General features: G+C 34.9%; 1 protein-coding gene across 1 annotated transcript in view; it reads left to right on the top strand.

Annotated features, from left to right (window-relative positions):
* Positions 1–25440, top strand: part of LRRIQ1 (leucine rich repeats and IQ motif containing 1) — a 180574-nt gene that overhangs the window by 41602 nt on the left and 113532 nt on the right. The window contains exons 10-13 of the mRNA XM_060165462.1: positions 11186–11379; positions 11895–12022; positions 16944–17017; positions 20319–20412. Of these exons, the coding sequence (XP_060021445.1) occupies positions 11186–11379; positions 11895–12022; positions 16944–17017; positions 20319–20412 (490 nt within the window). The remainder of the gene's footprint in view (positions 1–11185; positions 11380–11894; positions 12023–16943; positions 17018–20318; positions 20413–25440) is intronic.

Genomic DNA, 25440 nt, shown 5'->3' with positions numbered 1-25440 from the left:
TTTCAGGAAATTAGAAAAAATTGTCACATATAACTATTAAGAAAATAAAACTCTAATAAGCATAGCTAACACCTGAATAGAAATTCAAAACTCTTTGAGAAATAACAAATATAAAATGGTAAACAAAATGTCCTCCTTTATGAAGGAGGCATATTTATGAAAAAATGTGATCAAAATAAGAAATCACTTGAATGAACATGATCTGTAACAATTTAGACAATGATGCCTACTTTTTCTATGTAAATAAATGTACTTAGGGTACAGTTTAGTTAAAGAAGGTTTAGATAATTAGTTAAGTAAAGTTTAATTAAACGTAAGACAAAGCTTAATAATACCTGTGATTATTAGAGTATATATAAAGAGATGTGCTCTAGGCATATATTTTATATTCTAATAGTAAAGTAACAGTTAACTTTTTAGTACTTCTTTTGAGATGATGCAGTCAAAACTTTATCACTACTGAAATAGAATATCAACTTGAATTTTTTAAAAGTACAGTGATTTATAAAGTAATCAATTGTTGAAATATATTAAGGTATTATAGAATAATCTTACGGTGATCAAAAATCATACACACGTGAATTACTCATTGGTAACATTCATTTTCAGCAAATTTTCCTACAGTTTACTAAGATGGGACATATTTAAAAGCTCATGAAAACATTGCTAAGCAATAGAGCAGGAAATTATATGAAAATGTTTTGATTTCAAAGTTTTAGACTTCCTCATGCTGCAAATGATAAGATTATCTCATTTACAATTCCATCTCCCCCTAATAATTTTGTCAGTTATAATATTTTTGTTCAGTGATTTATAAAAAGATGTGCTTTGATTAATCTATTTTAGGCAATACTAACTCCTCTATAAGAAAATAGAATAAATTAGGATATTTACACTCTTTCCAATCTTCTTTTCCCTTCACAATTTTTGTTTTTCACATCAGGATTTATGACATCAAATCAGGATTTATGACTCTATCTTATCTCCTCTAGCAGCATTAGATCTGTATGAAAATGGGTCAATACCAGTCTTTTTTATGACAAACTGCTTCTTTCATCTTCTGCTTGTCTGGATTACATAGTTCATTAACTCTTTTTACATCTTATTTTTCAAAGAAGGACTAGTGGATGCTATATTCCCTGAATTCTTTCACATTCAAGAGTATCTGTCAGTTGCCTTCATACTTGAATGAAAATATAGCTGTGCATTCTATTTTTAGGTCACATTTTCACTTGGTATTTCATGGACATTGCTTTGTTGCATTTTGATATTGTGTGTTGCTGTGGTTAAACTAGAGGCTAACTTGATTTTACTCCCCCAAAACTGGTTTCTGCCCAGATACCTGAATAACATTTTCTTTGTCCTTGATTAATAAATTTAGCAAGACGTCTTATTGTCAATAAACCCACATAAGTTTTTTTCGTGGAATATAATATCCTTTTCAAACTATAGATTGTTATTTCTTCATTTATGAAAATTTTTGTTTTTTATATATTCGCAAACTTTTTTGGCTTGGTTCTATTTTTCAATCATGGATGATCCATATATTTTTTTTAACATCTTTATTGGAGTATAATTGCTTTACAATGGTATGTTAGCTTCAGCTTCACAACAAAATGAATCAGTTATATACATACATATATTCCCATATCTCTTCCCGCTTGCGTCTCCCTCCCTCCCACCCTCCCTATCCCACCCCTCCAGGCGGTCACAAAGCACCGAGCTGATCTCCCTGTGCTATGCGGCTGCTTCCCACTAGCTATTTACCTTACGTTTGGTAGTGTATATATGTCCATGCCTCTTTATCGCTTTGTCACCGTTTACCCTTCCCCCTCCCCATAACCTCAAGTCCATTCTCTAGTAAGTCTGTGTCTTTATTCCTGTTTCACCCCTAGGTTTTTCATGACATTTTTTTTTTTAAATTCCATATATATGTGTTAGCATACGGTATTTGTCTCTCTCTTTCTGACTTACTTCACTCTGTATGACAGACTCTAGGTCTATCCACCTCATTACAAATAGCTCAATTTCGTCTCTTTTTATGGCTGAGTAATATTCCATTGTATATATGTGCCACATCTTCTTTATCCATTCATCCGATGATGGACACTTAGGTTGTTTCCATCTCCGGGCTATTGTAAATAGAGCTGCAATGAACATTTTGGTACATGACTCTTTTTGAATTATGGTTTTCTCAGGGTATATGCCCAGTAGTGGGATTGCTGGGTCATATGGTAGTTCTATTTGTAGCTTTTTAAGGAACCTCCATACTGTTCTCCACAGTGGCTGTATCAATTTACATTCCCACCAACAGTGCAAGAGGGTTCCCTTTTCTCCACACCCTCTCCAGCATTTATTGTTTCTAGATTTTTTGATGATGGCCATTCTGACTGGTGTGAGATGATATCTCATTGTAGTTTTGATTTGCATTTCTCTCATGATTAGTGATGTTGAGCATTCTTTCATGTGTTTGTTGGCACTCTGTATATCTTCTTTGGAGAAATGTCTATTTAGGTCTTCTGCGCATTTTTGGATTGGGTTGTTTGTTTTTTTGTTATTAAGCTGCATGAGCTGCTTATAAATTTTGGAGATCAATCCTTTGTCAGTTGCTTCATTTGCAAATATTTTCTCCCATTCTGAGGGTTGTCTTTTGGTCTTCTTTATGGTTTCCTTTGCTGCGCAAAAGCTTTTAAGTTTCATTAGGTCCCATTTGTTTACTCTTGTTTTTATTTCCATTTCTCTAGGAGGTGGGTCAAAAAGGACCTTGCTGTGATTTATGTCATAGAGTGTTCTGCCTATGTTTTCCTCTAAGAGTTTGATAGTTTCTGGCCTTACATTTAGGTCTTTAATCCATTTTGAGCTTATTTTTGTGTATGGTGTTAGGGAGTGATCTAATTTCATACCTTTACATGTAGCTGTCCAGTTTTCCCAGCACCACTTATTGAATAGGCTGTCCTTTCTCCACTGTACATTTCTGCCTCCTTTGTCAAAGATAAGGTGACCATATGTGCGTGGGTTTATCTCTGGGCTTTCTATCCTGTTCCATTGATCTATCTTTCTGTTTTTGTGCCAGTACCATACCGTCTTGATAACTGTAGCTTTGTAGTATAGTCTGAAGTCTGGGAGCCTGATTCCTCCAGTTCCTTCTTTCGTTCTCAAAATTGCTTTGGCTATTCGGGGTCTTTTGTGTTTCCATACAAATTGCAAAATTTTTTGTTCTAGTTCTGTGAAAAATGCCAGTGGTAGTTTGATAGGGATTGCATTGAATCTATAGATTGCTTTCGGTAGTAGAGTCATTTTCACAATGTTGATTCTTCCAATCCAAGAACATGGTATATCTCTCCATCTATTTGTATCGTCTTTAATTTCTTTCATCAGTGTCTTATAATTTTCTGCATACAGATCTTTTGTCTCCTTAGGTAGGTTTATTCCTAGATATTTTATTCTTTTTGTTGCAATGGTAAATGGGAGTGTTTTCTTGATTTCACTTTCAGATTTTTCATCATTAGTATATAGGAATGCCAGAGATTTCTGTGCATTAATTTTGTATCCTGCCACTTTACCAAATTCATTGATTAGCTCTAGTAGTTTTCTGGTAGCATCTTTAGGGTTCTCTATGTATAGGATCATGTCATCTGCAAACAGTGACAGCTTTACTTCTTCTTTTCCGATTTGGATTCCTTTTATTTCCTTTTCTTCTCTGATTGCTGTGGCTAAAACTTCCAAAACTATGTTGAATAAGAGTGGTGAGAGTGGGCAACCTTGTCTTGTTCCTGATCTTAGTGGAAATGCTTTCAGTTTTTCACCATTGAGGATGATGTTTGCTGTGGGCTTGTCATATATGGCCTTTATTATGTTGAGGAAAGTTCCCTCTATGCCTACTTTCTGGAGGGTTTTTATCATAAATGGGTGTTGAATTTTGTCAAAAGCTTTCTCTGCATCTATTGAGATGATCATATGGTTTTTCTCCTTCAGTTTGTTAATATGGTTTATCACATTGATAGATTTGCGTATATTGAAGAATCCTTGCATTCCTGGAATAAACCCCACTTGATCATGGTGTATGATCCTTTTAATGTGCTGTTGGATTCTGTTTGCTAGTATTTTGTTGAGGATTTTTGCATCTATGTTCATCAGTGATATTGGCCTGTAGTTTTCTTTCTTTGTGACATCCTTGTCTGGTTTTGGTATCAAGGTGATGGTGGCCTCGTAGAAGGAGTTTGGGAGTGTTCCTCCCTCTGCTATATTTTGGAAGAGTTTGAGAAGGATAGGTGTTAGCTCTTCTCTAAATGTTTGAAAGAATTCGCCTGTGAAGCCATCTGGTCCTGGGCTTTTCTTTGTTGGAAGATTTTTAATCACAGTTTCAATTTCAGTGCTTGTGATTGGTCTGTTCATATTTTCTATTTCTTCCTGATTCAGTCTTGGCAGGTTGTGCATTTCCAAGAATTTGTCCATTTCTTCCAGATTGTCCATTTTATTGGCATAGAGTTGCTTGTAGTAATCTCTCATGATCTCTTTTATTTCTGCAGTGTCAGTTGTTACCTCTCCTTTTTCATTTCTAATTCTATTGATTTGAGTCTTCTCCCTTTTTTTCTTGATGAGTCTGGCTAGTGGTTTATCTATTTTGTTTATCTTCTCAAAGAACCAGCTTTTAGTTTTATTGATCTTTGCTATTGTTTCCTTCATTTCTTTTTCATTTATTTCTGATCTGATTTTTATGATTTCTTTCCTTCTGCTAGCTTTGGGGTTTTTTTGTTCTTCTTTCTCTAATTGCTTGAGGTGCAAGGTTAGGTTGTTTATTCGAGATGTTTCCTGCTTCTTAAGGTGGGCTTGTATTGCTATAAACTTCCCCCTTAGAACTGCTTTTGCTGCATCCCACAGGTTTTGGGTTGTTGTGTCTCCATTGTCATTTGTTTCTAGGTATTTTTTGATTTCCTCTTTGATTTCTTCAGTGGTCACTTCATTATTAAGTAGTGTATTGTTTAGCCTCCATGTGTTTGTATTTTTTACAGATCTTTTCCTGTAATTGATATCTAGTCTCATGGCGTTGTGGTCAGAAAAGATACTTGATACAATTTCAATTTTCTTAAATTTACCAAGGCTTGATTTGTGACCCAAGATATGATCTATCCTGGAGAATGTTCCATGAGCACTTGAGAAAAATGTGTATTCTGTTGTTTTTGGATGGAATGTCCTATAAATATCAATTAACTCCATCTCGTTTAATGTATCATTTAAAGCTTGTGTTTCCTTATTTATTTTCATTTTGGATGATCTGTCCATTGGTGAAAGTGGGGTGTTAAAGTCCCCTACTATGAATGTGTTACTGTCGATTTCCCCTTTTATGGTTGTCAGTATTTGCCTTATGTATTGAGGTGCACCTAAGTTGGGTGCATAAATATTTACAATTGTTATATCTTCCTCTTGGATCGATCCCTTGATCATTATGTAGTGTCCTTCTTTGTCTCTTCTAATAGTCTTTGTTTTAAAGTCTATTTTGTCTGATATGAGAATTGCTACTCCAGCTTTCTTTTGGTTTCCATTTGCATGAAATACCTTTTTCCATCCCCTTACTTTCAGTCTGTATGTGTCTCTAGGTCTGAAGTGGGTCTCTTGTAGACAGCAAATATATGGGTCTTGTTTTTGTATCCATTCAGCCAATCTGTGTCTTTTGGTGGGAGCATTTAGTCCATTTACATTTAAGGTAATTATCGATATGTGTGTTCCTATTCCCATTTTCTTAATTGTTTTGGGTTCATTATTGTAGGTCCTTTCCTTCTTTTGTGTTTCTTGCCTAGAGAAGTTCCTTTAGCAGTTGTTGTAGAGCTGGTTTGGTGGTGCTGAACTCTCTCAGCTTTTGCTTGTCTGTAAAGGTTTTAATTTCTCCATCAAATCTGAATGAGATCCTTGCTGGGTAATCTTGGTTGCAGGTTTTTCTCCTTCAACACTTTCAATATGTCCTGCCACTCCCTTCTGGCTTGCAGAGTTTCTGCTGAAAGATCAGCTGTTAACCTTATGGGGATTCCCTTGTGTGTTATTTGTTGTTTTTCCCTTGCTGCTTTTAATATGTTTTCTTTGTATTTAATTTTTGACAGTTTGATTAATATGTGTCTTGGCGTATTTCTCCTTGGATTTATCCTGTATGGGACTCTCTGTGCTTCCTGGACTTGATTAACTATTTCTTTTCCCATATTAGGGAAGTTTTCAACTATAATCTCTTCAAATATTTTCTCAGTCCCTTTCTTTTTCTCTTCTTCTTCTGGAACCCCTATAATTCGAATGTTGGTGCGTTTAATGTTGTCCCAGAGGTCTCTGAGACTGTCCTCAGTTCTTTTCATTCTTTTTTCTTTTTTCTGCTCTGCAGTAGTTATTTCCACTATTTTATCTTCCAGGTCACTTATCTGTTCTTCTGCCTCAGTTATTCTGCTATTGATCCCATCTAGAGTACTTTTAATTTCATTTATTGTGTTGTTCATCGTTGCTTGTTTCATCTTTAGTTCTTCTAGGTCCTTGTTAACTGATTCTTGCAATTTGTCCATTCTATTGTCCATTCTATCTCCAAGATTTCGGATCAACCTTACTATCATTATTCTGAATTCTTTTTCCGGTAGACTGCCTATTTCCTCTTCATTTGTTAGGTCTGGTGGGTTTTTATCTTGCTCCTTCATCTGCTGTGTGTTTTTCTGTCTTTTCATTTTGCTTATCTTACTGTGTTTGGGGTCTCCTTTTTTGCAGGCTGAAGGTTCATAGTTCCTGTTGTTTTTTGTGTCTGTCCCCAGTGGCTAAGGTTGGTTCAGTGGGTTGTGTAGGCTTCCTGGTGGAGGGTACTAGTGCCTGTGTTCTGGTGTATGAGGCTGGATCTTGTCTTTCTGGTGGGCAGGTCCACGTCTGGTGGTGTGTTTTGGGGTGTCTGTAGACTTACTATGATTTTGGGCAGCCTCTCTGCTAATGGGTGGGGTTGTGTTCCTGTCTTGCTAGTTGTTTGGCATAGGATGTCCAGCCCTGTAGCTTGCTGGTCGTTGAGTGAAGCTGGGTGCTGGCGTTGAGATGGAGATCTCTCGGACATTTTTGCTGTTTGATATTATGTGCAGCTGGGAGGCCTCTTGTGGACCAGTGTCCTGAAGTTGGCTCTCCCACCTCAGAGGCACAGCACTGACTCCTGGCTGCAGTACCAAGAGCCTTTCATCCACAGGGCTCCTTAATTTGGGATGATTCTTGTCTATTCAGGTATTCCACAGATGCAGGGTATATCAAGTTGATTGTGGAGCTTTAATCCGCTGCTTCTGAGGCTGCTGGGAGAGATTTCCCTTTCTCTTCTTTGTTCTGACAGTTCCCAGGGGCTCAGCTTTGGATTTGGCCCCGCCTGTGCGTGTAGGTCGCCGGAGGGCGTCTGTTCTTTGCTCAGACAGGACGGGGTTAAAGGAGCCGCTGATTCGGAGGCTCTGGCTCACCCAGGCCGGCGGGGGGTGGGTAGGGAGGGTCACGGAGTGCGGGGCGGGCCTGCAGCGGCAGAGGCCGGCGTGACGCTGCAGCCTGAGGCGCGCCGTGCGCTCTCCCGGGGGAGCCGTCCCTGGATCCCGGGACCCTGGCAGTGGCGGGCTGCACAGGCTCCCCGGAAGGGCGTGTGGCTAGTGACCTGTGCTCGCACACAGGCCTCCTGGCGGCAGGAGCAGCGGCCTCAGCGTCCCATGTCCGTCTCTGGGCTCTGCAATCTTAGCCGCGGCTCGCGCCCGTCCCTGGAGCCCTCTCAAGCAGCGCTCTTAATCCCCTCTCCTCGTGCACCAGGAAACAAAGAGGGACGTAAAAGTCTCTTGCCTCTTCGGCAGGTCCAGACCCCTCCCCGGACTCTCTCCCGGCCAGCCGCGGCGCACCAACGCCCTGCAGGCTGTGTTCACGCCGCCAACCTCAGTCCTCTCCCGGTGCTCCGACAAAAGCCGGAGCCTCAGCTCCCAGTCCCGCCCGCCCCGGCGGGCGAGCAGACAAGCCTCTCGGCTGGTGAGTGCCGGTCGGCCCGATCCTCTGCGCTGGAATCTGTCCGCTTTGCCCTCCGCACCCCTGTTGCTGTGTTCTCCTCCGCGGCTCCCAAGCTCCCCCACTCCGCCTCCCGAAGTCTCCACCCGCGAAGGGGCTTCCTAGTGTGTGGACACTTTTCCTCCTTCACAGCTCTCTCCCGCTGGTGCAGGACCCGTCCCTATCCTTTTGTCTCTGTTTAGTTTTTTCTTTTGCCCTAACCAGGTACGTGGGGGGTTCCTTGCCTTTTGGGAGGTCTGAGGTCTTCTGCCAGCGTTCAGTAGGTGCTCCGTAGGAGTTGTTCCACGCGTAGATGTACTTCTGGTGTATCTGTGGAGAGGAAGGTGATCTCCGCGTCTTACTCTTCCGCCATCTTCCCGGAAGTCCCCGATGATCCATATTTTGATTGACTTTATCTGTTATGTCTGTTTTTATTTAATTAATGTAATCTTGCTGCTTTATCTTCTGCTTCTTCGCATTTTGTTCTCAGTGTGATTATCTCTTCTTGTGAGCAACTCAATCTTTAGCTCTCTGTCCTGTACAACATTTTTTCTAAATTATTTATTAGTTCTGTCATGGTGTTATTTTGGTCCATTTGTTTACCTACATCTGTTATTTTAGTATCTTTGAATTCTTGTTACATTAAATTTCTGTAAATGTTCTTCCCTAGCCCAAAACATTTTCAAACATATTTTCTTCTTTCTCATGTTTTCTTCAGAATAGGATCATTACTATATTAGTTATATACTTTGGTGAAGCAGAGTACCCCCAAATTTAGCAATTTAAAACCACAGACATTTATTACCTCCTATTTTCTGTGGATCAGGTATCTGGAATTGCCTTAGTTGGTGGTTCTGGCTCAGGGTCTCTCTTGAGGTTGCAATGAAGCTATCAAACAGGACTGCCATCAATATCAAGGCTCAGTGAGGCTGAAAGATCTACTTTCCATCTCACTTTTCCCTTTAAACCTTTGATCTTAAAATCTAAGAGGTATGCCCCCCTGTCTATGTACAGTGTTCCCACACTTTGGCTATCTAACAAACCCTTCTGATGGATGACAGCATCAGGTTTTCTCATTTTTCTTCAGTTCAATAACCATTTGGTGATGGTGGTGGTCAGGAATAAATACAGAATAACAGTTCTATTCAGTACTTGCTCTGATTTTTTTCAAATATATTGTTTTAAAAAATATTATACAAGAAGTGCATTCTCATTTAAAAATTTTAAAAATAGAGAAGTATACAATGTAAGCAGTGAAATTTTCTCTCTCTGCTTACCCTGTTCTCTTTCTTATTTTGCAGTAGTAACCACTGTTCACAGTTGCTTACAAATCAATCCAGACCTTGTACTACGCAATACAATTAATAGATGTGTAGATTGAAAGTCAGGTATATTCAATAGCTAAAAGCCTATGTATGCAACTTAGGTTTTACATACAGTAGTACATCATGGGCATACTTCTATGTCAGACTACTTCATATTGAAGATTATACATACATATTCATTTGATAGATACTCCATAATTTATATAACTATTCACTACTGATAGACATTTAGCTTTTCTCCATTTCTTTGTTTAAATAGTATGGCAAGGAATTGCTCTATATATTACTTCATAGTTGTGTGTATGTGTGTGTGTTAGTATATAATGGATTCCTAGAAGTAGAAATGCTCAGTCAAAGATTCCTTAGTATCTGAGGCTTGAAATCATGATAATTTCACTAGATTGGAATCTCTGATGGGTTGTTGAATAGGTAAGTGTAACTTCTCTGTATATTGATTGGGATTCATGGTGTCTTAATATCTGAAGTTAGCTGATAAGCTTTATTTAATTCCTCCTAGCCTAACATGTCACACACTGATAGTTGTTTCTTACATATGTAGGCAGCCCTAAGGTGGAAACACGTGTGGCATGTTCAAGGGAACAGCCAGGAGGTCAGCATGTTAGAATGAACCAAGAGAAGGGGACAGTAGCAGAGGATGAGTTCAGGGATAGGGTTTCCATTTTAAGGACTTTGGAGGATCTTCTCTCCATTGTCAAATATCTAAAAATTAGTCTACACTCACTGTCTTCACTTCCACTGCGCTGTGGCTTTCATCCTGTTTACTCCGTGGATGCCTCTAGCAAAAGTCTTCGGCTGCTTCACTACTTGTCAGGCAGTGGCCTCTTCATACTCCTTTGCCCACTCTGGCTCACACAGTTGACCATATATAATTTAGTGTAAATAAAAATGCCTTTGATAATTGTAAAGTGTACCTTTACTAATCACTCCCATCATCACAGAATCTCATCTGCCTTTTCCTCTCCCAATTGTTCTGCTTTATGTGCTATTTCCTTTTATTTTTAGCTTTTGTGCCAAATCCTTTACCTTTCTTCAGCATGTAACCTAATATTACACAGGGTAGTAACTACAGAGAACATATGTAGTCCAATATTCAATCTAATAAAATTTTCTAGATTTTTAATATCTTCCATGAAATTTTTACAGACTTCCTCAGCATCTCTTTCCAGTGCTAACTACGATGACTTATTTAAACAACCTTCTCAGTTTTTTTTTTTTATGGCCACTGAGCTATAGTCTAAGGCTCCTCTGATTGTTTTTAGATTGGAATCACATTGATTTTAAGTTTATCTGGGTAAAAAGGAGGCCACTTGTGAAAATCTTATAATACCAGAAGAATATACTAATATTTTATTGGTTTTAATACAGTTGTACCTACTTCATTTGTGAACCTAAGGTAGATATTTCAATGGTAGAAAAATAGCATTCTGCAATTACATTCTGTAATTACATTCTGCAACAATCTTAACCAAGCATTGAAAATTCAAAGACCCTGGAATTGAATTGAAAACTGTTATTTTTTCAATGATTCCTCCCTCTCCCTTGTTCCATTGTCAATTGAAAATAAAACATTCAATGCCCAATGTATGACTTCTAGTATTTTGTTCAATTTTGAAGTGATATATAATTAAGTCATTCAAAAATACATCTCTTAGGCACAAGTTTAAATAATAATACATTTTACACTTACACATTTTTCACCAGGAAATTGGGCTAAGTCTTGTACTTAGGAATATTGGAAATGAAAAGATGCAGTTATTTAGAAAAAAATTGAAACTCTAGAGTCTGGAAGAATGTATGATAAAGTGATCATGGAAATTTTTTTCTTCCAGGTGGCTTAGAATCGTTGAAAAATCTTCAGCAACTAATTGTGGACCATAATCAGTTAATTAGTACAAAAGGTCTTTGTGATACGCCTACCATTATATACCTGGATTGCTCACATAATCATCTTACTGAAGTTGAGGGCATTGAAAACTGTGGATTGCTCCAAATACTGAAGTTACAGGGAAATTATCTAAGTGAGGTAATTGCTTTGAATTAATTGATTTCTGTGATTAACACAGCATTTTTCTTTTGCTAGAAATATCACTCATACATTTTAAAAGCAGTTTTTTATCCTTTTTACTTATCAGCTCTATTTGATTTCCAGTTTAAACTATTATATACTTTTCACTATTTAAAAAATGTTCAACATAATTACAATATCTTATAAGAAATCTAAGTTAACATTAGTTTTTTATAATACTAAAATAATAAATCATAACTTTTCAGTTATGATTCAGTGTGTAAGTGGGACCAAGTTTATCTGAAATTCTAATTAAAATTTGTCACAAAGTATTAAAAAAATGCTAGCTATGAAAATCATTATTGGAAATTTTATTCATACTAAAATTCTCATAATATTATACTTTGATTTATGATATGCTGTTTACCAGAATATGTCTGCTGTTAGTTTTGGTAGGTTTTATTGTTTTAAATTTGGCTAAATGACAAAAATATTTTGCTTAATATAAGCTAATAACCCAAATTTAAATATAGCTTCCATCCTTAGAGAATCATGTTCTTCTAAGAGAATTGCACTTGGATGATAACAGCATTTCAAGTGTGGAAACATTTTCTTCATATTGGCTGCCTTTACTACAAATCCTGAGTATCTCTCAAAACAGGTAAAAATATAATTTGCTTAATTAAGCTTAAATGCAGTGAATGATTAACATAAATGTGTGATCTTCATAATAAGTAGAAAAGCTGTTAGGTTTTTCCAGTAATTCAAGGAATGTACATTACAATAAATTGGACATAAATTATAAATATAACTTCATAGAATTAAAAAAATTAAAGTGTATTGACATATCCTCAAATTTTAGTAGAATTTTAATTGTCACTTATCTTACTCATTTTGTTTCTTCTCAAAAATGTACTATGGAAATCTCTCAGGGCAGGTTTGTTTATATTTGTAAAGATATAGTTCTTGGAAAATACAGGAGGTAGTTAATTTAATTCAGAAGGATGTCTCATTCTCTCAAATGGTACTTATTAAGTCCTGGAAGAAAGATTTTTAATCTGCTCTCAACTTGCATGTCTTTTTGTAACTGTTAAGATTGATTTAAATTTGATTTCCCTAAGGATATAAAGTAACACTTAAAAAAAAATACCTTAACATTAAGTTGAGATGGGTACCTGCCACAGAAGATCCATTTAAAACCACCAAACATCTGGATCTTTGCAGAGAATAACTGTCTAAAACCAAAACAGGAGCACAATATGTGTATGTCTCCCTCTGCTTAATATTTCATTGAGACCTATTCACCCTAATATGATTAATTTCTTCATCAAAGGCACAAGGAGTAGGGGAAAGGAACTATCTTTAACAAGAAGTTGCTTCTGTGAGTTGTACAATTCTTGCAAAACAAGTGAACAAGACAGCTCAATGTTAACATATATGTACCTGTCCCCTCCCAAACATAGTTTTCTCTCAATCTCTGTGACAATAGTGCTCACTCTTTGAGCATATATGTCCTAAGTGATTTAACTTCCACCTATTAAACTATTCTACCATTTGACAGATCAAAAACTGAATCTGTATTTTAAAATTCCCTCAAATTATTTTAATCACATCTAAAATATGAAAGTTGATTTGTCTTTAAAAGGATATTTACGCCGAACAGCACTGTCAGATAATACTATTTAAGTAATTTGGGCCATCACAAACTTACTGGATCTTTTCACAGTATTTTTTAGGTAAGAAATACAATTTCAATAGAAATACTCAGCTATGCTTTGGACATATGAGGTAAATCACTCAGTAATTGACATATCTAGTATATTTTATAGAACTAGATCTCAAGCCACATTGATAAGCATAATAATTTTTAAAGAATTTAGAAAATATTTAAATCAAGAACATCTTTTGAGAAATAATGCCTTTATTTCTTTGGACAATTTATGTCATCAAAGAAATATTCTGCTTTTAAAAATTAAAATTAACACTAGCTGATAGACTTTTACCCTATCAATATGATGTGCCTTGTTTCTCATATCAATCTGATATGACCAGGAATTTTATAATAAACTGGACTACTAAAAAAATTTTAGAGTTGATAACAATAACTGGGATACTTAAACCAAATAATCCATATTTATAATTTTGTTTATTTAGCTTTATAACATTTGGATATTGAGGTGGTGTTTGCCATTTTAGGGGATACAAAACTGAGTACCATATGTCCTGACCCTCAAAAAAACTCTTAGATGTAAAATAACAATTTGTTGAACTTAGCTATATAAAAAAGTGGTGAAATTATTATATAATATATGCTATTTTGAATTTTTAATAATATTATCACTTATATTTGAAGATATTTTTAATGGGTCTCTCAAAGCTCTTTGCACAAGTAACCTCCTACCATTTTCAGGAGGATGAAAGAATAAGTCCTGAGGACACCAGGGAAATGTGATTGGTAGAAATGAACACATAGAGTAGTGAAATTATTTCCTAAAATCGTAGTGAAAAATTATCTTCAAACTTAGGATTTTTCACCATAAGTTAATATCATTAACTGTAGAAATTACCCATTTTATGTTAAGCTTTTACATGTGCATTGACTTTTTAAGAACTATTTTAGGTTTGATAAAACTCAGGGTCAACAGATCTGGGTTTGAATTCTGAATCTACAACTTATCTGTCAGTTGACACTGATTAACTCTTTTCTCACTATCTGATCCTCAGTTTTTTCACTTGTAAAAGGGGTGGTAACACCTACCTTACCTATTTTATGGGATTTTAATGATTACCCAAAAGGAAAATGTATGTCAATACATTTTGAAAACCTGAGAGAATTTTATAAATGTGATATTTGGATTTGTGTGTGGTATGTCTTTTAAATTGTATGTGTTTTTCTTTTAGTTTTTAATAAATATTTTCATCACAAGGAAGAAATTATGTGCCCATATGCTTTTTTCCAACAAATGAAATACATATAAAGAATGATACTTAGTACATATTGTTTGAAATACATGTTTCATCCTGACTTCTGTTTTAAATTTTCATTAGGACATGTGACTGTTTTAAGTTTTTCTCAGCGGAGTTCTAACTGGAAGACTTTCCAGCTTCATAAGCCTTTCTACTTCCAGTGAGACTCTAAGTAGGAGCAGAAAGTGGAAACTATTACCCATTGGCTGCTCATTGTACAAATCTTTTGCTTTTTGTCGTCTTTGAAATTTATATCTTTTTTATGCCCAGGGCTAATGTGACAAGGTCAAATGGTATTAGGTTTTCACTAATGTCCTTTGTCTTTCTGGTTTGAATTTTCTTAGAAAAAATATACACAGAATGTCAGTAAAAGGAAAAGTTCTAGAGGTTAAAATAAAAACGATTCTACTATTAGGTTTCTACCATCCTAGTGGTGAATAAATAGCTAGTTTTCTTGATTAAAATTTCCAAAAAGGAGCATGATTCTAAAAGCATGGTTATCTGAAAAGGCAAAATTTCGATATTATGAAAAATATGTGGTCAAACCAAATATTTCTTCACCTGAAGAAATACTTTATTTTTGCAAAGGGAATTTTTATTTTTAATTCTAAAACTTTATTGGTTATTTTTAGTTAATGTCTTCATATAACCTATATGTTACCAAATATTACCATATAACTTATTGGTTAAAAACATGAGATATTCTGAAAAAAGAAAAACTCATTATCTATTAATCTTTCAAAATCCATTTAGTAGGAGGGTAAAGATTTAGCATTAGAAATATACTAACGGTAAAAAAGAAATAAGAATTTTCTTTTAATAAATACATTTATTATAATTGTATTTTCACTTAAATAACTTAAATTTCTTACTTGTAGTAATGATCTAGAATGCCTGAATAGGAAATGTCACAAAATTAGGACTTGAATGCACTAATTACGTATTGACAAAGTTTTAAGTTTCTTTTTCAGTGTACATGTGACATTTCAGTAAATTTTTTATTAAAGAGTGTGTGTACAAATAATGAACTGTATATGCAAATGTAATGGCCAATATTTGATCACTTTTTCTTTTATTACCTTGGATTTTTCCCCTGGAAATTGTTTTTAAGAAGCAGTGTTATATAGGTAGTGTAAATAGTAATATTGTACTTAGGATTGGCTACAATCAGAGAGGTCTTCCATACTCCTTATTTAGTCTGTTTTATCATCAGTAGCATCTTCTGTCTCTCTTCTAATGCAGAACAGGATAATACAGGAGAGGAGTTAATGTCAGTACAAGGGTTGGCTTTGTGCCATGAGGCTTCTAGTCACAGTATTATCCTGTAAGCTTCTCATCTTAGAATAATAGTACTTTTTTTTTTCCTACCATGGCAGGGTGTTGGTAGAAATAAAGATGTAAAAATCTCTGCCAGGTAAACTGGGGGGACAATATAAAAAAACCAAGAAAGTAGAAGTGGAAACTAATGCATACTTTTTTTTTCTTTTTTGTACCAGAAATACTCATTTAGTGGAGGTATATTTTGAACATATATGGATCTTCAACATTTATAGAGGGGATTAGTTCAGATTAGTTTTGTATTTGTGATGAGAATATATTTTATACAAAGTAATTTTTATCTTGTTTAAAGATTTAGATGAACTAGCTTAATTTATATTGCCAAATAGCTAGGGTAATGTGATATTATGTAATAAAGTAAGTGTAAACTTGTCTTGGTTGGAAATGTAAATCAAACTAAAATTAATTTTCCCTTCATAGCTTTTGTTACCAATAAAGTGAGTATTTTCCGTATCACTTATGGTCCTTGTTTGAATATGGGGTCTTAATGACAATTGTATCTTCGAAAATGATAGAAACTTTTAAAAGTAGTAGAAAAGTTTATTATTATTAGAATTTGAACATGCTTGTTTTAATAATGAGTATTAATTTTAAAAATTAGTATATTTCTGCCAAATTTAAGTTATTCTATCAATAGAAAACAATTTCTATTATGTGTTCCTTAAATGCATATTTCCAATTTAAAAATAACCCCAGTGTAACCTTGTGCACTTACAGGACTTATAATACTTTTAATCTAGTAAACGAAACCTTCTTTAAATTAGAAACAAAACTAGTGACTCTAATTAAAGTTATATTGTTAAAAAGTAAAATTACATATTTTTTATGTTTTTACCTCTTAATGGTTTGTTAAATGTTTGAGCCAGAAAAAAAATACATAGAAAATATGAATTCTGTGTAAATTTGGCCATATGCAAAGATAAAACAATAACAACAAAAAACCCATTTATTTTTATTTAAGTACCAAGTACACATTAAGCTTCATGATAATTATGATTGATACTAGCAATTCCATGATAACTTCTCTTTAGAAATAAATCTTTCGTTATAGAATAAATACTTAAAATCTTATAATTACTGCATTTTTAATAAGTATTGTTAGTAAAGATTATATTATTGTATTCTATTGTGAAAATGCAATTGTATATAGTTATACATTTCTTCCAAATTTATAATTTATAACATTATATAATTGTGTTATATAAATATATATTTACATCAATAATATTAAGAACATTCCAATTTAAAATTTTTATAAATTCCATTTTGGTTTTCAGCTTGACAAAAATCATACCACTTTTTCATTTTGTTTCTTTGGAAAAACTAGATGTCAGCAACAATTGTCTTTCTGGTAAGTTTATAGTAATATATAATTGTTTTTTAAATAATAGGCTTTTGAGTTTCTGTTCCAAGTATGGTAAGGCGTTGTTTTGGGTAGATGAGTTAATGGCATTTACAAATAACATATCTATACAAAATGGTGTAGAGGAGGAAAAATTTCCTCTACCTTCTCAGGCTAAGCCTGAGAATTAAACTGATGTAAGTCAGATAAACAGAAAAAGAGAATACAAGTTATAATTGTTTTTTTTTTTTAACATGTACATGGGAGTTCTCACAAGAAAATAAAGACCCCAAGAAGCAATCAGAGTTGAACTTACATAGTGAGCCAGACAAAGAGTAGTAAATTGTGAAAATGTGATGAGGCAGAGGGGCTTGGGCTAAGGTAGTTAATTGGATGGAAAAGTGACTAGGAAACAAAGGCTAGTTTAACAGGTTTGTTTGTATACATATCTCTTGGCCTGGACTTCCTGTCCTTGTGATAAGAATGTCCCTTTGCTTCTGGTATAGGTCGAATATCTTTCACATAGGAATTTAATCTCCTGCTTTGAAGAAAAAGAAGGAAGGTCAGAGGGCCCTTGCATCTGCTCTTTTTTAAGTGCCTTTAACTCAAAATAGTCAAAATGCCAGAAAGGCGTACTGAGGTGCCGTGTATTCTAAACTCCTTCAAATGTGTGGTGAAATAATTTAATTAAAAATTTCTCTCCACTTTTAAAATCATATTACTTCCATATCTTTCTGATAAACCTGGGAAAATGTCAGAATTATATTTTTATTTAAAATTCATTTATCTTTTACCTATGAAATGAATAGCCTAATGAAGATAAGTAAACAAACTTGTGTAAGTTGTTGACTCCTAACCAGACATCCATTAAAAGTTTATTAAATTAAAGAATGATGAATTGATTTGGTTAAACAGTCCCTCCCCCCAAATTTCCCCATCTCCATTTTCAGCCAGTCCCCTCATAGAGACAATCACAGTTCTAAATTTGTCACCATAGGTTAAATTTGACTGTTGTACAACTTTGTATTAATGAGATCAAATAGTATTTGCTTGGCATTCATGTGACATTCCACCACATCAGTTGTTCAGTTGTTTGTAAAGGTAGTCTTTTTTTTCTGAAGTGTAGTCCTTTGTATAAATATATTACACTTTGTCCATTATCCTGTTTATTGATATTTTAATTTTTTCCTGTTTGAGGCTACTGTGATTACAAAGTTCCTATGGAAATTCTTGTACAAATATTTTTGTAAACACATGTTTTCAGTTCCTTTGGGTAAATGTTTAGAGTGTAATTACTGGATAATAGAGTAGGTGCATGTTTAACTTTATAAGAAACTGTTAAAACTGTTTTCCAAATAGTTGTAACATTTTATTTCCCCGCTAGTGATGTGTAAGAGTTCCAATCGCTCCATTCTTACAGTGTTTTTAGTATTTCATTGTGTTATCTCATTATGGTTTTAGTTTGCATTTCCCTGATGGATAATGATATTGAACCTCTTTGCATGTATTTATTGATGATTTCTGTATATTCTTTTGTGTCTATTCATGTGTCTTACCATTTAAAAAAATTGGTTATTTGCCTTTTATTGATTTCAATAAATTCTTTATATATTCTGGATGAAATTCTTTGTCAGACATGTTTTGTGGATGTTTCTCCCAGTCCCTCTTTCACCTATTAATTTTGTTAATGATATCTTTAGATGAGCGAAGTTTTCAATTTTGATGAAACTTTATTATTTTTAATAGTTTTTGCTCTCTGTGTCCTTTGTAATATTTTTCTACCTCCAGATTGAGATGATTTTCTGTGCTTTCTTACTTTCTTGTAAGAAAGTAAGAAGTCTTATACTTTAAGTTTTTACTTTTAGGTCTGTGATCCACCTCAAATTATTTTTTATGAAAGGTTTGAAGTAGAGGATGAGTTCAATTTTTAATATGGATATTTAGTTAACTGTTCCAGCAACATTTGTTGAATGAACTATTTTCATCATTGAATGACTTTGATGTCTTTGTCAAAAAATTGATTTACATTTTGTTTATGTTGGGATGTGTCCCTATTAACTGATTTTCTCTTAATGATGTCATATTTTCCTATTTCTTTTTATGTCCAATAATTTTTAACTGTATGTTGAACATTGTTCATAGTACAGTTTGCTGAGTCTGGCTGTTGTTGTCTTCCTTTTAAAGGGTATTAAGTGTAATTCTGGCAGGCAGTTAAAGTATTGGTGGATAATTTTGTTGATGTCAGCCTTAATTTCATTCCCTCCTAGGACAAGTCATTTTAGTTTTCACCTCTCAGTGCATGCCCCTACCCCAGGACATTGTCTTCACTCCTAATGCATGTTCTTTCTGGATTTTAGCTGAATCTCTGAGCTATTCAGTTGAGTCTCATCTGATGGGTCTGAAATTCCAGTGTCTTTCACTGCTGCATGAACTATAATGTCATCATTTGGCTGTTAGCCTGATAGCAGGTTATCTCTGCTAGGTTTTTCAGAGTGTTGCCCTGCCTGTAACTCCTAGCACTCCAAGGACCTGCGGCAAATCCTCACATAGACTTCTTCCCCCAATTTCCTCCCCCGATCATATGCACACACAGCTTCTTCTCAGAACTTTTCACCATAAATTCCGGCTTCACATCTAAACTTTGCCTCCTCACTCAGCAAAACAGCCTCTTTGCTTGGTTTCCACTTTCTTGCTCTAAGGTAAAATGCATTTAGGCAGAAAACCATTGTGATTGTCAGCTCACCATGTGTGTTTCTCTTTTCTCTGAGTGAGGCTTAAAAACAGGTGCTTCATGTTTATTGCTCAGTTTTATGATTGTTTTCTGTGGGAGAGTAATTCTGGTATAAATTACTCTTAATGTATCCTAGACTGACCTACTATTTTTACTTTTGAAAGTATAAATATAATTCTGTTTAGGCATACGTTCAATTTTACCACTATCCTATTACTTTTGATTTTACTTTTTTAGATTTTGTGTTTGCAATCTGGGGCAAACTGCTCTAAGCCCTTTACATACATTATCTCATTTAATCCTCACCCTATGAGATAGAGATGAACCTGAATCATCAAGCAGTTGTATGATTTGCATAAATTCACACAGTGGCTAAATGGTAGAAATATGTATTTTGATAGCAGAGTCTATGTTCTTAATATGGTCTCCTTTTAAAAGCATATCATATTCTGCAAAATAAATATTTTTTGTTGCCTTTCTTTAATAGCTAACCCATAAATAAAATGGTCATTGATTTATGATTATTTTTCTTTATCTGTGATAACTTTCATAATAATTTTTATTGTTTATTTTCTATAGATCTTACAAGTGCCCTAAGGTGGTTTGATGCATGCTTTTCTCTCCATGAATTGTCTCTCACTGGAAACCCACTTCTTCAAGAAATAAACTGGAGGTAAAGAAACAATGTTGCACCCTATGTACATACTTTATTATAGTTGCAGAGAACACAGTTCCATGAAAATTGTTCTGTGTATACTAATTACTTGGGAAAAGTTAATAAAAAATAATTTAAAAGGTATTCAAAACAAAACAGTTTTGTAAAAATACTTTAAAAAATAGCTTCTACCTAAAATAATTTTTGTACATGTACGAACTAATGCAAATTTGAAATGATAATTTTGATCCATACCATGGATTATGTGACACTTTTAGTATGATGTCAACTTAGGTTTTGTGTTTATAGAAAAGACATTTGCTGGGAATTACTTTTTTTTTTTTTTTTTTTTTTTTTTGCGGTACGCGGGCCTCTCACTGTTGTGACCTCTCCCGTTGTGGAGCACAGGCTCCGGACGTGCAGGCTCAGCAGCCATTTGATTTTGTTTTATTTTCTTAACAGAGAAAGTTGGTGTCTGTTAAAGTATGTGTTATAAGTATATATGAATTCATGCCTCTATTTTGAATATTGCAGTACCTAGATGTAAAAGAAAAAAAATTTTGTGATTTTTTTTAAACTTTTTTTAAAAAATTTTAATTTCATTTATTTTTGGCTGCATTGGGTCTTCATTGCTGCATGTGGGCTTTCTTTAGTTGAGGCAAGCGGGAACTACTCTTTGTTGCAGTGCGCGGACTTCTCCTTGCAGTGGTTTCTCTTGTTGCGGAGCATGGGCTCTAGGTGCGTGGGATTCAGTAGTTGTGGTGCATGGGCTCAGTAGTTGTGGCGCATGGGCTTAGTTGCTCCATGGCATGTGGGATCTTCCCGGACCAAGGATCGAACCCGTGTCCCTTGCATTAGCAGGTGGATTCTTACCCACTGAGCCCTTGATTTTTTTTTTTTAATTTAATTTTTTTTTTCTGCAGCAGGTTCTTATTAGTCATCAATTTTATACACATCAGTGTATACATGTCAATCCCAATCTCCCAATTCATCCCACCACCACCCCTGCCCCCCGCCACTTCCCCCGCTTGGTGTCCATACGTTTGTTCTCTGCATCTGTGTCTCCATTTCTGCCCTGCAAACCAGTTCATCTGTACCATTTTTCTAGGTTCCACATACATGCGTTGATATACGATACTTGTTTTTCTCTTTTGACTTACTTCACTCTGTATGACAGTCTCTAGATCCATCCATGTCTCTACAAAGGACTCAATTTCATTCCTTTTTATGGCTGAGTAATACTCCATCGTATATATGTACCACATCTTCTTTATCCATTCATGTTTTGATGGGCATTTATGTTGTTTCCATGTCCTGGCTATTGTAAATAGTGCTGCAATGAACATAGGACTGCATGTGTCTTTTTGAATTACGGTTTTCTCTGGGTATATGCCCAGTAGTGGGATTGCTGGATCATATGGTAATTCTATTTTTAGTTTTTTAAGGAACCTCCATACTGTTCTCCATAGTGGCTGTATCAATTTCCATTCCCACACCAGTGCAAGAGGGTTCCCTTTTCTCCACACCCTCTCCAGCATTTGTTGTTTGTAGATTTTCTGATGATCCCCATTCAAACTGGTGTGAGGTGATTGCTCATTGCAGTTTTGGTTTGCATTTCTCTAATAGTTAGTGATGTTGAGCAGCTTTTCATGTGCTTCTTGGCCATCTGTATGTCTTCTTTGGAAAAATGTCTATTTAGGTCTTCTGCCCATTTTTGGATTGGGTTGTTTGCTTTTTTAATATCAACCTGCTTGACCTGTTTATATATTTTGGAGATTAATCCTTTTTCCATTGATTCATTTGCGAATATTTTCTCCCATTCTGAGGGCTGTCTTTTTGTCTTGTTTATGGTTTCCTTTGCTGTGCAAAAGCTTTTAATTTTCATTAGGTCCCATTTGTTTATTTTTGTTTTTATTTCCATTAATCTAGGAGGTGGATCAGAAAAGATCTTGCTGTGATTTATGTCAAAGAGTGTTCTTCCTGTGTTTTCCTGTAAGAGTTTAATAGTGTCCAGTCTTACATTTAGGTCTCTAATCCATTTTGAGTTTATTTTTGCATATGGTGTTAGAGAGTGTTCTAATTCTATTCTTTTCCATGTAGCTGTCCATTTTTCCCAGCATCACTTATTGAAGAGACTGTCTTTTCTCCATTGTATATCCTTGCCTTCTTTGTCATAGATTAGTTGATCATAGGTACGTGGGTTTATCTCTGGGCTTTCTATGCTATTCCATTGATCTATATTTCTGTTTTTGTGTCAGTACCATATTGTCTCGATTACTGTAGCTTTGTAGTATAGTCTGAAGTCAGGGAGTCTGATTACTCCAGCTCCGTTTTTTTCCCCTCAAGACCGCTTTGGCTATTCGAGGTCTTTTGTGTCTCCATACAAATTTTAAGATTTTTTGTTCTAGATCTGTAAAAAATGCCATTGGTAATTTGGTAGGGATTGCATTGAATCTGTAGATTGCTTAGGGTAGTGGAGTCAGTCATTTTCACAATGTTGAATCTTCCAATCCAAGAACATGGTATATGTCTCCATCTGTTTGTATCATCTATAATTTATTTCATCAGTGTCTTATATTTTTCTGCATACAGGTCTTTTGTCTCCCTAAGTAGGTTTATTCCTAAGTATTTTATTTCTTTTTGTTGCAACAGCAAATGGGAGTGTTTCCTTAATTTCTCTTTCAGATTTTTCGTCATTAGTGTATAGGAATGCAAGAGATTTCTGTGCATTAATTTTGTATCCTGCTACTTTACCAAATTCATTGATTAGCTCTAGTGGTTTTCTGGTGGCATCGTTAGGATTCTCTATATATAGTATCATGTCGTCTGCAAAGACTGATAATTTTACTTCTTTTCCAGTTTGTATTCCTTTTATTTCTTTCTCTTCTTTGATTGCCATGGCTAGGACTTCCAAAACTATGTTGAATTATAGTGGTGAGAGTGAAAATCCTTGTTTTGTTCCTGATCTTAGAGGAAATGCCTTCAGTTTTTCACCATTGAGAATGATGTTTGCTGTGGGTTTGTTGTATATGGCCTTTATTATGTTGAGGTAGGTTCCCTCTATGCCCACTTTCTGGAGAGTTTTTATCATAAATGGGTGTTGAATTTTGTCAAAAGCTTTTTCTGCATCTATTGAGATGATCATATGGTTTTTCTTCTTCAATTTGTTAATATGGTGTTTCACATTGATTGATTTGTGTATACTGAAGAATCCTTGCATCCCTGAGATAAATCCCACTTGATCATGTGGTATGGTCCTTCTAATGTGTCGTTGGATTTTTTTTTTTTACATTTTTACATGTATATTCATCAGTGATATTGGTCTGTAATTTTCTTTTATGTAGTATCTTTGTCTGGTTTTGGTATCAGGGTGATGGTGGCCTCATAGAATGAGTTTGGGAGTGTTCCTTCCTCTGCAGTTTTTTGGAAGAGTTTGAGAAGGATGGGTGTTAGCTCTTCTCTAAATGTTTGATAGAATTCACCTGTGAAGCCATCTGGTCCTGGAGTTTTGTTTCTTGGAAGATTTTTAATCACAGTTTCAATTTCATTACTTGTGATTGGTCTGTTCATATTTTCTATTTCTTCCTGGTTCAGTCTTGGAAGGTTATACCTTTCTAAGAATTTGTCCATTTCTTCCAGGTTGTCCATTTTATTGGCATAGAGTAACTTGTAGTAGTCTCTTAGGATGCTTTGTATTTCTGTGGTATCTGTTGTAACTTCTCCTTTTTCATTTCTAATTTTATTGATTTGAGTCCTCTCCCTCTTTTTCTTGATGAATCTGGCTAATGGTTTATCAATTTTGTTTATCTTCTCAAAGAACCAGCATTTAGTTTTATTGATTTTTGCTATTGTCTTCTTTGTTTCTATTTCATTTATTTCTGCTCTGATCTTTATGATTTCTTTCCTTCTACTAACTTTGCGTTTTGTTTGTTCTTCTTTCTCTATTTCCTTTAGGTGTAAGGTTAGGTTGTTTATTTGAGATATTTGTTGTTTCTTGAGGTAGGATTGTATTGCCATAAACTTCCCTCTTAGAACTGCTTTTGCCTCATCCCATGTGTTTTGGATCATCGTGTTTTCCTTGTAATTTGTCTCTAGGTATTTTTAAATTTCCGCTTTGATTTCTTCAGTGATCTCTTGGTTATTTAGTAATGTATTGTTTAGCCTCCATGTGTTTTTTACTTTTTTTTCCCTGCAGTTGATTTCTATTCTCATAGTGTTGTGATCAGAAAAGATACTTGATATGATTTCAGTTTTCTTAAACTGAGGCTTTCTGAGGCTTGATTTGTGACCCAAGATGTGATCAATCCTGGAGAATGTTCCGTGCACACTTGAGAAGAAAGTGTAATCTGCTGTTTTTGGATGAAATGTCCTCTAAATATCAATTAAATCTGTCTTATCTATTGTATCATTTAAAGCTTTTGTTTCCTTATTAATTTTCTGTTTGGATGATCTCCCCATTGGTGTAATTGAGGTGTTAAAGTCCCCCATTATTATTGTGTTACTGTTGATTTCCTCTTTTATAGCTGTTAGCAGTTGCCTTATGTATTGAGGTGCTCCTATGTTGGGTGCATATATATTTGTAATTGTTATAGCTTCTTCTTGGATTGACTCTTTGATCATTATGTTGTGTCCTTCCTTGTCTCTTTTAACATTCTTTATTTTAAAGTCCATTTTACCTGACATGAGTATTGCTACTCCAGCTTTCTTTTGATTTCCATTTGCATGGAATATCTTTTTCCATCCCCTCACTGTCAGTCTGTATGTGTCCTTAGGTCTGAAGTGGGTCTCTTGTAGACAGCATATATATGGGTCTTGTTTTTGTATCCATTCAGCGAGCCTGTGTCTTTTGGTTGGAGCATTTAATCCATTCCCGTTTAAGGTAATTATCAATATGTATGTTCCTATGACCATTTTCTTTATTGTTTTGAGTTTGTTTCTGTAGGTCCTTTTCTTCTCTTGTGTTTCCCACTTAGAGGAGTTCCTTTAGCATTTGCTGTAGAGCTGGTTTGGTGGTGCTGAATTCTTTTAGCTTTTGCTTGTCTGTAA

The sequence above is a fragment of the Lagenorhynchus albirostris genome, chromosome 11 (genome assembly GCF_949774975.1).
Source record: "Lagenorhynchus albirostris chromosome 11, mLagAlb1.1, whole genome shotgun sequence".
NCBI lineage: Eukaryota > Metazoa > Chordata > Mammalia > Artiodactyla > Delphinidae > Lagenorhynchus > Lagenorhynchus albirostris.
This window is presented reverse-complemented; position numbering and strand designations above follow the sequence as displayed.